Source organism: Camelina sativa, unplaced genomic scaffold (assembly GCF_000633955.1).
Source record: "Camelina sativa cultivar DH55 unplaced genomic scaffold, Cs unpScaffold00578, whole genome shotgun sequence".
Lineage (NCBI taxonomy): Eukaryota > Viridiplantae > Streptophyta > Magnoliopsida > Brassicales > Brassicaceae > Camelina > Camelina sativa.
In genome coordinates this window covers 1-11,967 of record NW_010921738.1, presented here as the reverse complement: position 1 = coordinate 11,967, position 11,967 = coordinate 1, and the positions used below count along the sequence as shown (strand labels likewise).

The window sequence follows — 11,967 nt, the reverse complement described above, 5'->3', positions numbered from 1 at the left end:
TTTTTAAAAGCGTTTACAATGTTTTTAAAAGGTATAAATTTTAATATTTTTGGCGGGAAAAATTTTCGACTTTGGCGGGAATTTTTTTTTTGGCGGGAAAATTTTTTTTTTTCGGGAAAATTTTTCGATTTTTGGCGGGAAAAAAAAATTTTTGGCGGGAAACTTTTTTGGCGGGAAAATATTTTCGATTTTGATGACTGTACATTCTTGCTGTCACTCAAAAAGGGTAATTTGGTCATTTTGTATATAAAGAGGGGTAGTTTTAAAAATGGTCAACATGAAGGGGTATTTTTAAAAAGGAGTATGGAAAAAGGGGTATTTTTGAGAATGCCCCTAAATTAAATAGTGGGTGCAACCTTAATTTATTTTCAGAAGATTTTATTACTAGAGCAATTTGTTTCCAAAAATCTTAAAGAAAATATTCTAAAGAATCATTTGATAGTATCTAAATTACCATATTAATTTCCTTTATTAAATTATTCATCAAATAAAATCTTTTGATATCTAATTTAACATATTAATTTGTTAATTATCATTATACTTCACCTCTCATTTTTATATATGAGTCTATTTTGTGAAACAAATAAATTATCATATTATTTATTATAATAAAAAATAGTTTTATTTCCAGATATACTATAAGTTGAATTTTTAAAAACAAATTTAAATGATTCAATCTATAAAATATTCAAGTTTAAGTAATATTTTTCTTTAAAAATAATATCACTGAATTAAAAAATTTACTAAGTAACGGGTCAAAATTTGAATATTTAAATTCAATTTTATACTTTTTTGTTAAATTTTATAATTTTATATAATATAATAAAATTTAAATAATTTATTTTGAAATATTTTTAAAATATTGAAACTTGATAGAAAAGTTAGAAACAATAAACACTCCAAAATTTCAAAATTATGTCTTATAATGACATTCAAGTTATGATGTAGAACATACATTGTTGAAATAACTTCATGTACATAAACTAATACAACATATTAAAATTTTATTTTAAAATAGAAAATATACAAAATTTTGTATAAAATAAAATTTAGTGTTATAGCATGGATACTTATCTAGAATCATTAGCAATATAAAACTTAAAAATAAGTATCTTTTTTAAATCATCATATTTAGCATATGATTTTATTGCATAATATTTTATCCAATTTTTTTTTAAAAACAATTACATAAATTATATTTGATAGAAAAATTACAATATAAATAAAATGAATTTCAATCTGTGCTCTAGCACCGGGTCTTAATCTAGTGATAAATAAAACTATATCATCATCATTTATGAATTATTTACCTGTTTATACTCCACCTTTAGATTAGTAGGAACTTTATCCCAATTATTTTAAAGAATTATGTAAAAAAGAGTTACAGATGCTAATTTAAGATTAATGTGTCACAGAATCGTTGGAGAAAAATGAATCAGCATATATCACCATAATAAATAAATATGGGGTCTTAAATTTATACTAGTATACAACACTATACAGTATACAACACTATACAGAAAAATGAATCAGCATATATCACCATAATAAATAAATATGGGGTCTTAAATTTATACTAGTATACAACACTATACACTAGATAAAATTAACGGAGCTAAAAAGAAAAAACTAGGTAAAATTAAATTATATATATCCAGAAATTTAGTTCTGATCCGATAATATGTATGAATATATCTTATCATTTTTAAAGACTACTATCTTAGCTTAATCATTCAAAGTAAGGTAATGGGTATCTTCTGTTTTTAATTTGTCTTTATGGAGTCTATTCCCAAATTTGGTTTGGATGACCTAAGATCCTACATAATTCATATATTAAAAGTTCCTCGCCTAGACTTTTAGATTTTAAATTAGTTGAAGGCTATCAATATTGTATGCATCAACGTAACGTCTAATAAAGTAATAACAAGAGAACTTCACATGTGTTGTACTTGTATCTCCATTGGATAAGATACTTGCTTCTATGAATAATTCAGCTAAAACAAGTGTTTCAATCTATATAAAGACTTTCTTAAGAAAAAACATATACTACGTACAAGTGTTTCTTTAGAGCTTTATAAATCTCACCGGATGTCTCCATCATATCAAGAAGGCTATGAAAATAGTTGTCTTGACATCATTTACTTGGTGAATCCATTTCTTCCACGGTTGATGTTTGTTTTCCAGCTAACATGTAACTGAAATATATAATGGTTTGATGTTTAAAACCGAAGATATGTCAGGACTGGAGCTAGCTAGGTTTGGATCTGAATAAAATAAATCCACTACTCTGTTTTGCTTTCTTCTTCGAGTGTGTGAAGGTTGAACATTTAATCTGAGATCATCTACCTTGAGCTGTTGTTCTTGACATAATTTTGAGCTAATGTATCTCTTCGAGTGTGTGAAGAAAAAGCGGTGACGTGCTAACATTTAAAGAAACTAACAGTTTTTTTCTGATATTTATTTATGTAGTTCGAGTGTGTGAAGGTTTTGAACATCAGTGACACGTCTTTTCGTCTCTTTCAATTCCTTAATGAATTTACACATACTCCATCCATATCAGTGAAGTCACTTTGACTTGTCTCTCTTGAACCGTTTCTTATACCATTTTTTCATTTCATATTCCAACCCTCTCGTACACCATGCATTAACAAAGCCAGAAACCTAAGAAAAATCGACAACTAGAAGCCTAAAACAAAACCATTGTTAAATTCAAATGCAGAAAATGTTTTTAATAAATTACGTGGGTACAAAAGTAGTAGCCAAATAAAACAAGGTGATTAGTTTGATGAAACAGAAAATAAACTTTGAAAATAAGAAACAGGATATTCAATGGGTTCAGGTTCTAAGAGTGAATCATAAGATTTGGTATGGAGATCATGCATCACCAAGGAACCACTATCTTGAAGCAATAACTTTTTCTCGTCAAGAAATTCAATTGGTGCCAACGGGAGGATGGGTTTCACCCCAAACAAAGTTTTTGCGTAATCTATCGAACACAGTTTCTTCCATGTCTTGTTGCCGCCTGAAGAATCTAACGACCATATAACTTGGGTTGTCCCCTTCTTCTCGGATACGCACAAGCGATTGTCGAGGATGCACATGATGTAGTTACGAGACCTGAAACGTTCACTTGAGCGAGGGAAGGGGGCTTTACAGATGACTTGAAAAGTTTCAGTGTGAAGATCGAAAGATAACACCTTGGTTTCTTCGCAAAGGGTGAGCCAGTAAAGTGACCCATCTAAGTGCACAGGAAAACTGACATCATTTATCTTATAAGGAGAAGCAGGGACAACGTACCTCCAAGCGTTTTTGCTAAAATCGAAAACTTCACAAGTTGTAACGTTTTCTAGTCCAAATTTGGATGAATTATACAACCATACCGGCTTGTAAGTGCCCCTAAACTTGTCTTTGCCAAATCCAAGCTTAGGCATTGGGAAGTCATACTGATTTTTGTCGACCATGTCGATGCAGAGCTGTTGGTAGTTGGAAAGAGGAAAACTTTGTTGCCATCTCGTGGCGGGATTGATCACGACACAAGGAGTGAAAGAACAGTAACTGCATAGAAGACCGTCACAACTACCATGGCAGAGCATCATGTTTGTAATAGGGAGCCTGACCTTAGAAACTACGGAAGACCCCAACAAAACTGTATCCCTTGGAGCTGCTTCATAATAACCTTGATTAATATTATTATAATAATCATCACCAATTGCTACGCAAAGGACATCTGGACCTCGTGATTGCTTACGACGGAGAAACCATTGGTCTTGGAAATACTGGGACTCGATTGTCGATTTCCACTTGTTGGATACAGACTTGAATCTTACGAGAGATTTCACAGGAAGCCTCTCGAGGATGAGCTCTACAACATGGAGTGGTAGCAGCAATGCCTCACTGGAGCGACGATGTCTTTTTACTGTTTTGTTTTCATCACTCGAGCGATGTCTTTTCAACAACATTTGTCTTCTTCTCTCTAATTTGATCAAATACAGACGAGGACCTCCTCCGAGGCCTTCATATAATATATACACACGAGCTGAGCATCCGAATCAAGCTTTAGGAATCGCAACAAACAAACAAACAAACAAACAAAAAGGAAAAAGGAAAAACGTCAAGTCAAGTCGGTCTAAGGATATGGAAATTTAACACTTTTGTATCTCTCTCTCTATCGAGGGCTTCTTTCTAACTGTTATCTTATAAATTAATTAAATCCCAAAAAGAATCTAAAACAAAATTATTAGAGATTTATCCAAATTAAAACCACAAATGACAATTAGAAAAAAAGAAAAAGAAAAAAATCAAAATATGTTACAATTTTTTCGTCATACCCGTAAAATTTTCAAAATATGTTACAATTAACAAAACAAAATGACATGCAGTAAAAAAGGATTGAAAGTTGAATTATTTACTTGAAGAAGATTGGTCGTCTCTTTTAACTAGTTTACCCTATTGATGAAGAGTTCAACTACAAAAAACAGCCAGAACCTCATCAAGAAACCCATTCTCAAGCGTAAATCACTGAATAGTGAATATATATCTTTAATCAAATACTAAAAGTCAAGTCGGTTTAAGGGTATGGAAATTTAACACTTTTGTATCCAAAAAAAATCTCAAACCAAAAATATTACGGATTTATCCAAATTNAAAAAAAAAAAAAAAAAAAAAAAAAAAAAAAAAAAAAAAAAAAAAAAAAAGAAAACAGTGAGCGTACCTCATGAAATGATCGCATCAAATCGTTTCTCCTCAGGGTTACCGAACGGTTGACCGAACTCTTCTTCTTCTCCTTCGATCGGAACTCTTAACTGCTCGTAGCTGGTGAGAGAGGTTGAGACAGAAGACAACCGCGGCTCCAACAAAACATGTCTTCATCGTACAACACAACAGAATTAGGTTTTAATTTTTTAAAAAATATATATTAATGGGTTTCTTGGCCCATATAATTTATGGCCCGTTTGTATCAAAAAAAATCTGAATTAACTGACCCGACCCGAAATTGATTTCGGTTATCTTCGAACAAATTTTCAGTTTCCAAAATAACCGGAAACCCGAAGTAACCAGACCCGACCCAACCGATAACCCGATCTCCCAGGTTATCAATAATAATATTAATGTTGAGAGTGTTATAACAAGAGGTTTAAGGAATTATTCTCTTGTATTATTAATCTATTCCAAGGGATAAAACATATATATAGTGATACAACTTTAGGGTTTTAGGTTATACACCAGATCTACTAATGGGCCGATAATGGGCATCCATACAATACAATATATTCATAACACTCCCCCTTGGATGACCATTATAAAAATGAAGTACCAAATGCGCATGTGAAAGGCTGCCTCGTTAAAAACCTTACCAGAAAAACCCAGTGGGAAAAACCATGGTTAAGGGAAAAAGAGTGCAGCATGCTTTTACTCCCCCTCTTGAATACATCACTTGAAATCTTCGAGATGACCGATCCAATATGATGAAGTAGCTTCTTTAAAAGTAGTGGTTGGAAACGCCTTGGTAAATGGTTCGCCAAATCTTCACTTGAACGAATATGTAGTAAACGTGTATCGCCATTCTTCGCTTGGTCATGGGTCTCGCAATTGACTCATCTTTATCATTATCTTTGTTTCTCACAATCTCATCAATATATGTCAAAGACTTTGAAGATGATAGTCTTTCACCATTGGAATCATAATATTCCTCTCTAGACATTTATCTTTTGCGTGTTCTTTTGTTGTCTCGTTAAAAAGCTTTCATGGAAAAATCCAATAGGATAAAAACCATGATAAGGAAAAAAGAGTACAACCATGCACATGATCTTATATCTCCCCTTGAAAGCATCATCTTCAGGTTATGCATTATGATCATATATATCATCTTTTCTAAACTATTATAAACAGAGTTTTAGTATATAAAATACATATGATCATCATATATTCTCTCGGGTCATTGGACTTCAAGTCATTTCCACCTTTTTCATATAGAAGATTCCTTTTCCATTTATTTGAACTTAAAGCTCGAATCTTCTTTTTCATACAATCTTCCGAACAATAATCTTATACATAGGAGTTATTCATAATCTCCTTGTAAAACTTTCTCTTTCAACTCTTCTTCTTAGTAGAGAAACCTGTTTGAAATAGGGAGCCTGACCTTAGAAACTACGGAAGACCCCAACAAAACTCTATCCCCTGGAGCTGCTTCATAATAACCATTATTATTATATAGATTATTATAATCAGCACCAATGGATACGCAAAGGACATCTGGACCTCGTGATTGCTTACGACGGAGAAACCATTGGTCTTGGAAATACCGGGACTCGATTGTCGATTTCCACTTGTTGGACACAGACTTGAATCTTAGGAGAGATTTCACAGGAAGCCTCTCGAGGATGAGCTCTACAACATGGAGTGGTAGCAGCAATGCCTCACCGGAGCGACGATGTCTTTTTGCTGTTTGGTTTTCACTCGAGCGATGTCTTTTCAACAACATTGTCTTCTTCTCGTTCTCTCTCTAATTTGATGATCAAATGCAGACGAGGACCTCCGAGGGCTTCATATACACGTACACGAGCTCTGAGGATATGGAAGTTTTACACTTTTGTATATGGATATGGAAAATCTTAGGTTTTTGGCTTTGTTAGACTTTGAATCAAGTCGATCTAAGGATATGGAAATTTAACACTTTTGTATCTCTCTAATCTCTATCGAATGATTTTAACGTTATCCTATAAATTAATTAAATTCCAAAAAAAATCTCAAACAAAAATATTACGAATTTCTCACAAATGACAAAAAGAAAAAAATAATAATAATGACATTTTTTTTTTGTCATACCCGTAAAATTTTTTAAATATGTTAGAATTAACAAAACAAAATGACATGCAGTAAAAAAAAGGGTTGGTCGTTTTTAACTAGTTTACCCTATTGATGAAGAAACCCATTCTCAAACGTAAATCACTGAATAATGAATACATCATAACTTAGTTTTAGTCTACTTTTAAATGTGTTTTCGGCTATGAATTATTCTGATTTCCAAATTTTAGTTTTGAAAAGTTTTTCACGATTAACTACTACATTATTTAGTCTAAATGATTATTTCAAGACAAGTTAGAATACTTTTGGATTTGATACCATGTTGGAAATCACCATAAAAGTGAATTGAAATACAGTAATGTGAATTAACATCCTAGGGATGAATGTGATAGGCAGATGATTTCTTCTTTGCCCTTCTTGCTCGCCAATACCTTGGCCTGAACTCCGCTCAATTATTTTAGAAAGCTAATGTTTCAATTTTACTTTCCACCTCCAGAAAATAGAAATTAATCCTGCAAAATCAAAAATAATGCAATATAATCACCGTTAATGTTGTAAAATTTTTTATCCAAGTCCATTTTAACTTTAAAAAAATGATATAATTATTGTGTTTACATATTATTTTCAATCTCTTTAGATTAATCTGTATTTTTAGGAGATATTTAGGAGATAGAGAGTAAAAATACAAAAAAATGGCAACTCGAAGGCTTGGTTTGCACAAAATTTGGATTATGTTAAATTCAGTTGTTTACTACTCTTCAAGTTTTGTTGAAATTTGGTTCAGTTGTTAACGAATGGTTCGGTTGTTTACCACATCATATAATTCGATTGTTTACCATATTATATAATTCTTTTCATTTTTTATTTATATTATGGACTTTGATTTCATTTGAGCTTAGAACCTAGAGAGGATGGTGCTCGAACCTCAAATGCCCATTTGGATCAACCCAATTAACATCGAATCTTTGCTCTTCCACGAGATCTGTAACAGTCACACCTCCGATATAAGGCTTGATGCAAGAGGGGAGTAGACGGACGGCAGCAACGAACGTGCTTGGGTAGAGAGCCGTGAGTCTTTCTGATGCCGTCACAAACACTATATGGAATCCGGTACGAGGAGTATGGGAGACTTGAGCAGAGGAGACTCTCCTTATCCTTTCGATGTTGCTGTGTCTTGGACCAAACAAGTTGAAAAGATTTTGGGAAGGGCATAATATGTGAAACCGAACCACTCGTGCTCCTGCCGACATTTTTATCTAAGAAGAGAAATTTAAAAACCCACATTAATAAATATAGCGATTCTTGGTTAACGAATTCGAAAACCCCAAATCAGGATTTAAAAACCTTAAATTTTCAGAATCAAAATCGGGATAAAAAGAAGAAGATTAAAGGAAACGGTAAAATCCCCAAAAAGTGTTTAATGTAAATAAATTATAATTATTTATTCAAAAGTTTAAAATCCAAAGAAATAACTGCGATTGAATCTACTATTTATTAATTATACCAATGATGTGAAATACGAAGTAAACCAAAATTATAATTATATTAGGGATAACCCGTGCTACAGCACGGGATTAAATTTTTTTAACCTTTTTCTTATCTGAGTTAGGTAATCTATCTTATTATCGAAGTTAAAATAAAAACGTAATCGGTAATAAACTAATTCAGTCGCTTTATATAATCTCATACTTTGCATAATATAGCTGCTTACAAAATCAGACAGACAAAGAGTATATTGAATAGTAGATATGTTAGAGGGTATATATTGGACAATATCGGATAGTAGGTTCGTAATGGATTACGCAGAAAGCAATATCGGACTATAGTTTTGTTGGTTTGTGTTTTAAGATTCTAAACAATAATAATAATTTGTGTTTATGAATGTTTAATATCCAAAGTAAACAATAATAAAATAAAATAAAAATAATAGTAAGAGTAGAAATGACTCATATAGTCATGAAAGTACCATATTCCGTCATTAACCCATTCAACCATGTGTTGTATTTTCTCTGTAGGGCAAATTAGAATAAATATAGAGTTAGTAACATATATATTAATAAAACGAAATTATAATATACCTAGAATTTAGGGAGTAAGTACCATTCCATTTCCTAGTGAAGATTTTGGAAAACTTCTTTAAAAACAACATTGGTGGTCTTTGTTTGAGGTTTTCCCTCAGCATCTGTTATCAACATCTTCAATCCAGACTTTGATTTAACTCTTGACATTGCTACATATAACTGACCATGGGAGAAAACGGGTCTAGGCAAGTATATACCAACATTTTCCAGAGATTGACCTTGACTCTTATTGATAGTCATTGCAAAAGCAACTGACACTGGGAACTGTCTTCGGCGCATTTTGAAAGGCAACCTAGTATCTGATGGTGATATCAACATCCTAGGGATGAGAACTATCTTACCAACTCGCGTACCAGTTAAAATCCGAGCTTGCAAAACATGGTCCGCCATTTGGGTGATCTGCAGTCTTGTACCATTCATTAAACCACCATGCGGATCAATATTTCTCATTAACATAATCGGACAACCTATTTTCAAACGAAGCCTATGATAAGGTATACCCGAAACCTTAATGGTATTTAGAAAATCTGGTGAGTAAACTTTATTTTTCAGAGCACGTTTATCTTGAGGGTCAATTGAATCAGAACTTAGATAAATTCTTTCTTCAGCTGTAAAAATAAGAAAAAACAAAATCTAAATAAAATAATTTGATGAATTAAGTGTGTATGATTACTAACAATAACTAAAGGACGAATAAAGATGAACTAACCGTTTAGACTTGATAACATGACATCATTGATAGAATTGACATCTTCATTCGTAGGGCAAAGAATAGCTCGTTCTTGGAAAAATTTAGGATCTTTTTGAGTGGCAAAGTTCTTTCCGTAAACAGCTTCAATGATTGACTCTAACGGAGAGGAACCCTCTGGAATAAGTAACTCTTGTGGGATATCTATTTCACACACACCATCATTAGGCTCATTAATTTTTCCTTCTCCAACTGCGAGTATCCATTTAGAAAACTCTTCTATCTCGCTGGCCTCTTGTTTACCAATGTCTTGAAGCAACCTCATATTCTTTGTCAATCTTAAAACTTTGCACTGATTCCATAAGTATGAAGAGTTTAATGATGCATTGACAATCGCTTCCCTTCCTGCGCCAACAATAACGGGAAGAATTTGTCTGAAATCACCTCCAAAAAGGACAACTTTTCCTCCGAACAATTTGTCTTCTTTACTCCTCATAATATCTTTCAAGCTTCTGTCTAATGTCTCAAAGCAGTATTTACTCATCATTGGAGCTTCATCCCATATGATTAACTTTGCTTCTTTAACCAACGCACCAAGTTCTGAGCTCCTTGACATGTTGCAAGTAGAAGTTTCATTTGGATTTAAAGGAAGGGCAAACCTAGAGTGAGCTGTTCTTCCTCCTTCCAGTAGTAGAGAGGCAATACCGCTAGATGCCGAATTGAGAACAATATGACCGTTTGATCTTATTGCTGCAGACAATACTTTCCACAAAAATGTTTTCCCTGTTCCTCCAAATCCATATAAAAAAAATACACCACCTTTGTCATTGATTACAGCTTCCATTATCTCATCATAGATCTTCTTCTGTTCTTCTGTTAGCATCTTTTTCCAACCATCATGTTTCTTTGCTAAATCCTCACGGTTGTAGTTGAGTTCATCCAGTATCAACTGATTAGGCAATGTTACATCTTCAAGAGATATGTGTGGCATAAGCTTGTATTTTTGCAATGAACATCCATTTCTTTTCATTAGCTTCTGTAACTCTCTTAGTAGCAATTTCTTTTTTTCCGTGTCTGACAAACAAAAGTCTAACGAAAACAATATTTACTCATATGGTTAGAGAAATGAAAATAAGCTATCATATATTTAATAAATAATATATAGTCAAATTATTGGTGGATATAGAAGTAAAAATATACCTGGACGTTGTCTCCTCTGTTTTTCTTTTCTCTCAATATCTTCTGAAAGGATTTTCCATGTTTCTTCCCATACAGTTTTAGGAGAAGTTAAACTTTCAGATATAAGCATTATCACAAAAAGTCTACGACAAAACTTTGATGAACACCAAAAATTAGCTTCCTTTATGCCTTCAATATACTCTTTGTCATCATCTAGCAAACCTAGAGCGAAGCATGCCTCTTTATAGGTTTTATAAAGAACACCTTTGACAGTTTTAATGTCGTTGAAACTGGTAGGACCTTTTTTGCTGTTTATGAGAATTCGAAGATGGTATGAATCTTCTAAATTATGTGGCACATAATTGATTCGCCCAATAGAGAAACCAGTTCTACCTCTCGGACGAAACTCTTTCTCCTTTTTATCATAGATGTATTTATTTGGAATCTGTTCATATGTAAGCTTTCTTGCTTCCTCATCCCTTAGACACAACTCAAACCAAGCGGTAAACATCGTGTGATCAAGAGTTGGGCGATTTAATACGGTAGTTGGCTTGTCGCCATCTTTGTAGAAAACAGGTTGCTTTCCTTCCTCATGAAATGTAAGTTTGACAACAGGTGTTGTTCTATAGTGTATAGGATACTGATTCGTCCTCCAGAAAGCTTCACATGCGGAAACATATCTGCAAAATGGAAAAATTTCATATCATTCAATTCATTTGACGGGGTATCATCTTATAGAACTATTTAAACATGTTTTAGATAGATAAACCTGCAGTCAAAGAAATCTTGAACATCATCCTTTTTTTTGGATGAGTTAATATTGACACCGTCGGAGGTATACTCTGTTTCATCCTCTTCTTGACCTGCCTCAACAGATACAGTAACACGATCTTGACCTTTGTGCACATACTTAAATAAGTACTTGACCGATCCAGTTTGGTTACACCATTCCACGTTAATGTGAGCTCGGTACTTTAGAGAAAGTTTTCTGTTGTATGGGACGACATATGTATTGTCGCACTTGAAACCATTCTTCTCTATAAAACGACCATCATCCCTCCTCCTATAAATTGGATATCCATCTCTGTCTAAGTTTGTTGTATCAACAAACTCCTTAGGATAGAACTTTGAACATTTTCCTCCAACCATACAGGGAGAGTTCATATTTGCACTTCCACAGGGACCATGAATCATACATTCTTTGACAACTTCGTA

The 11,967-nt window shown here is 33.0% G+C and overlaps 2 protein-coding genes across 3 annotated transcripts; both read right to left on the bottom strand.

The window, feature by feature from the left end:
• Nucleotides 1–2,679: 2,679 nt before the first annotated feature.
• On the bottom strand, nt 2,680–4,879 carry LOC104773562 (F-box protein At1g11270-like). 2 transcript variants are annotated; one of them, XM_010498198.1, is made up of 2 exons: nt 4,712–4,879; nt 2,680–4,054 (listed from the first exon to the last, which is right to left on the bottom strand). In XM_010498198.1, exon 2 carries the CDS (start codon nt 3,957–3,959, stop codon nt 2,778–2,780), a length of 1,182 nt encoding a protein of 393 aa, XP_010496500.1. In that variant the 5' UTR covers nt 3,960–4,054; nt 4,712–4,879; the 3' UTR covers nt 2,680–2,777. The 2 variants fall into 2 exon arrangements, with proteins under 2 accessions (XP_010496500.1, XP_010496501.1); XM_010498199.2 differs by having other exon boundaries at nt 2,680–4,012; nt 4,712–4,863.
• A 4,036-nt stretch (nt 4,880–8,915) lies between these two features.
• Nucleotides 8,916–11,916, bottom strand: LOC104773570. Its single transcript, XM_010498212.1, has 4 exons — nt 11,522–11,916; nt 10,774–11,432; nt 9,595–10,647; nt 8,916–9,493 (listed from the first exon to the last, which is right to left on the bottom strand). The coding sequence occupies exons 1-4, from the start codon at nt 11,914–11,916 to the stop codon at nt 8,916–8,918; spliced, it is 2,685 nt and encodes an 894-aa protein (XP_010496514.1).
• Nucleotides 11,917–11,967: the final 51 nt, after the last annotated feature.

Bases quoted from the DNA above. Each gene is read 5' to 3' on its own strand.
- LOC104773562 (XM_010498198.1), bottom strand. From the start codon at position 3,959: ATGTTGTTGAAAAGACATCGCTCGAGTGATGAAAACAAAACAGTAAAA.
- LOC104773570 (XM_010498212.1), bottom strand. From the start codon at position 11,916: ATGAACTCTCCCTGTATGGTTGGAGGAAAATGTTCAAAGTTCTATCCT. The intron at 11,433-11,521 runs GTTTATCTATCT...TCCATTTTGCAG, and splicing joins CAAGATTTCTTTGACTGCAG to ATATGTTTCCGCATGTGAAG. The intron at 9,494-9,594 runs GTTAGTTCATCT...TTATTTTTACAG, and splicing joins CATGTTATCAAGTCTAAACG to CTGAAGAAAGAATTTATCTA.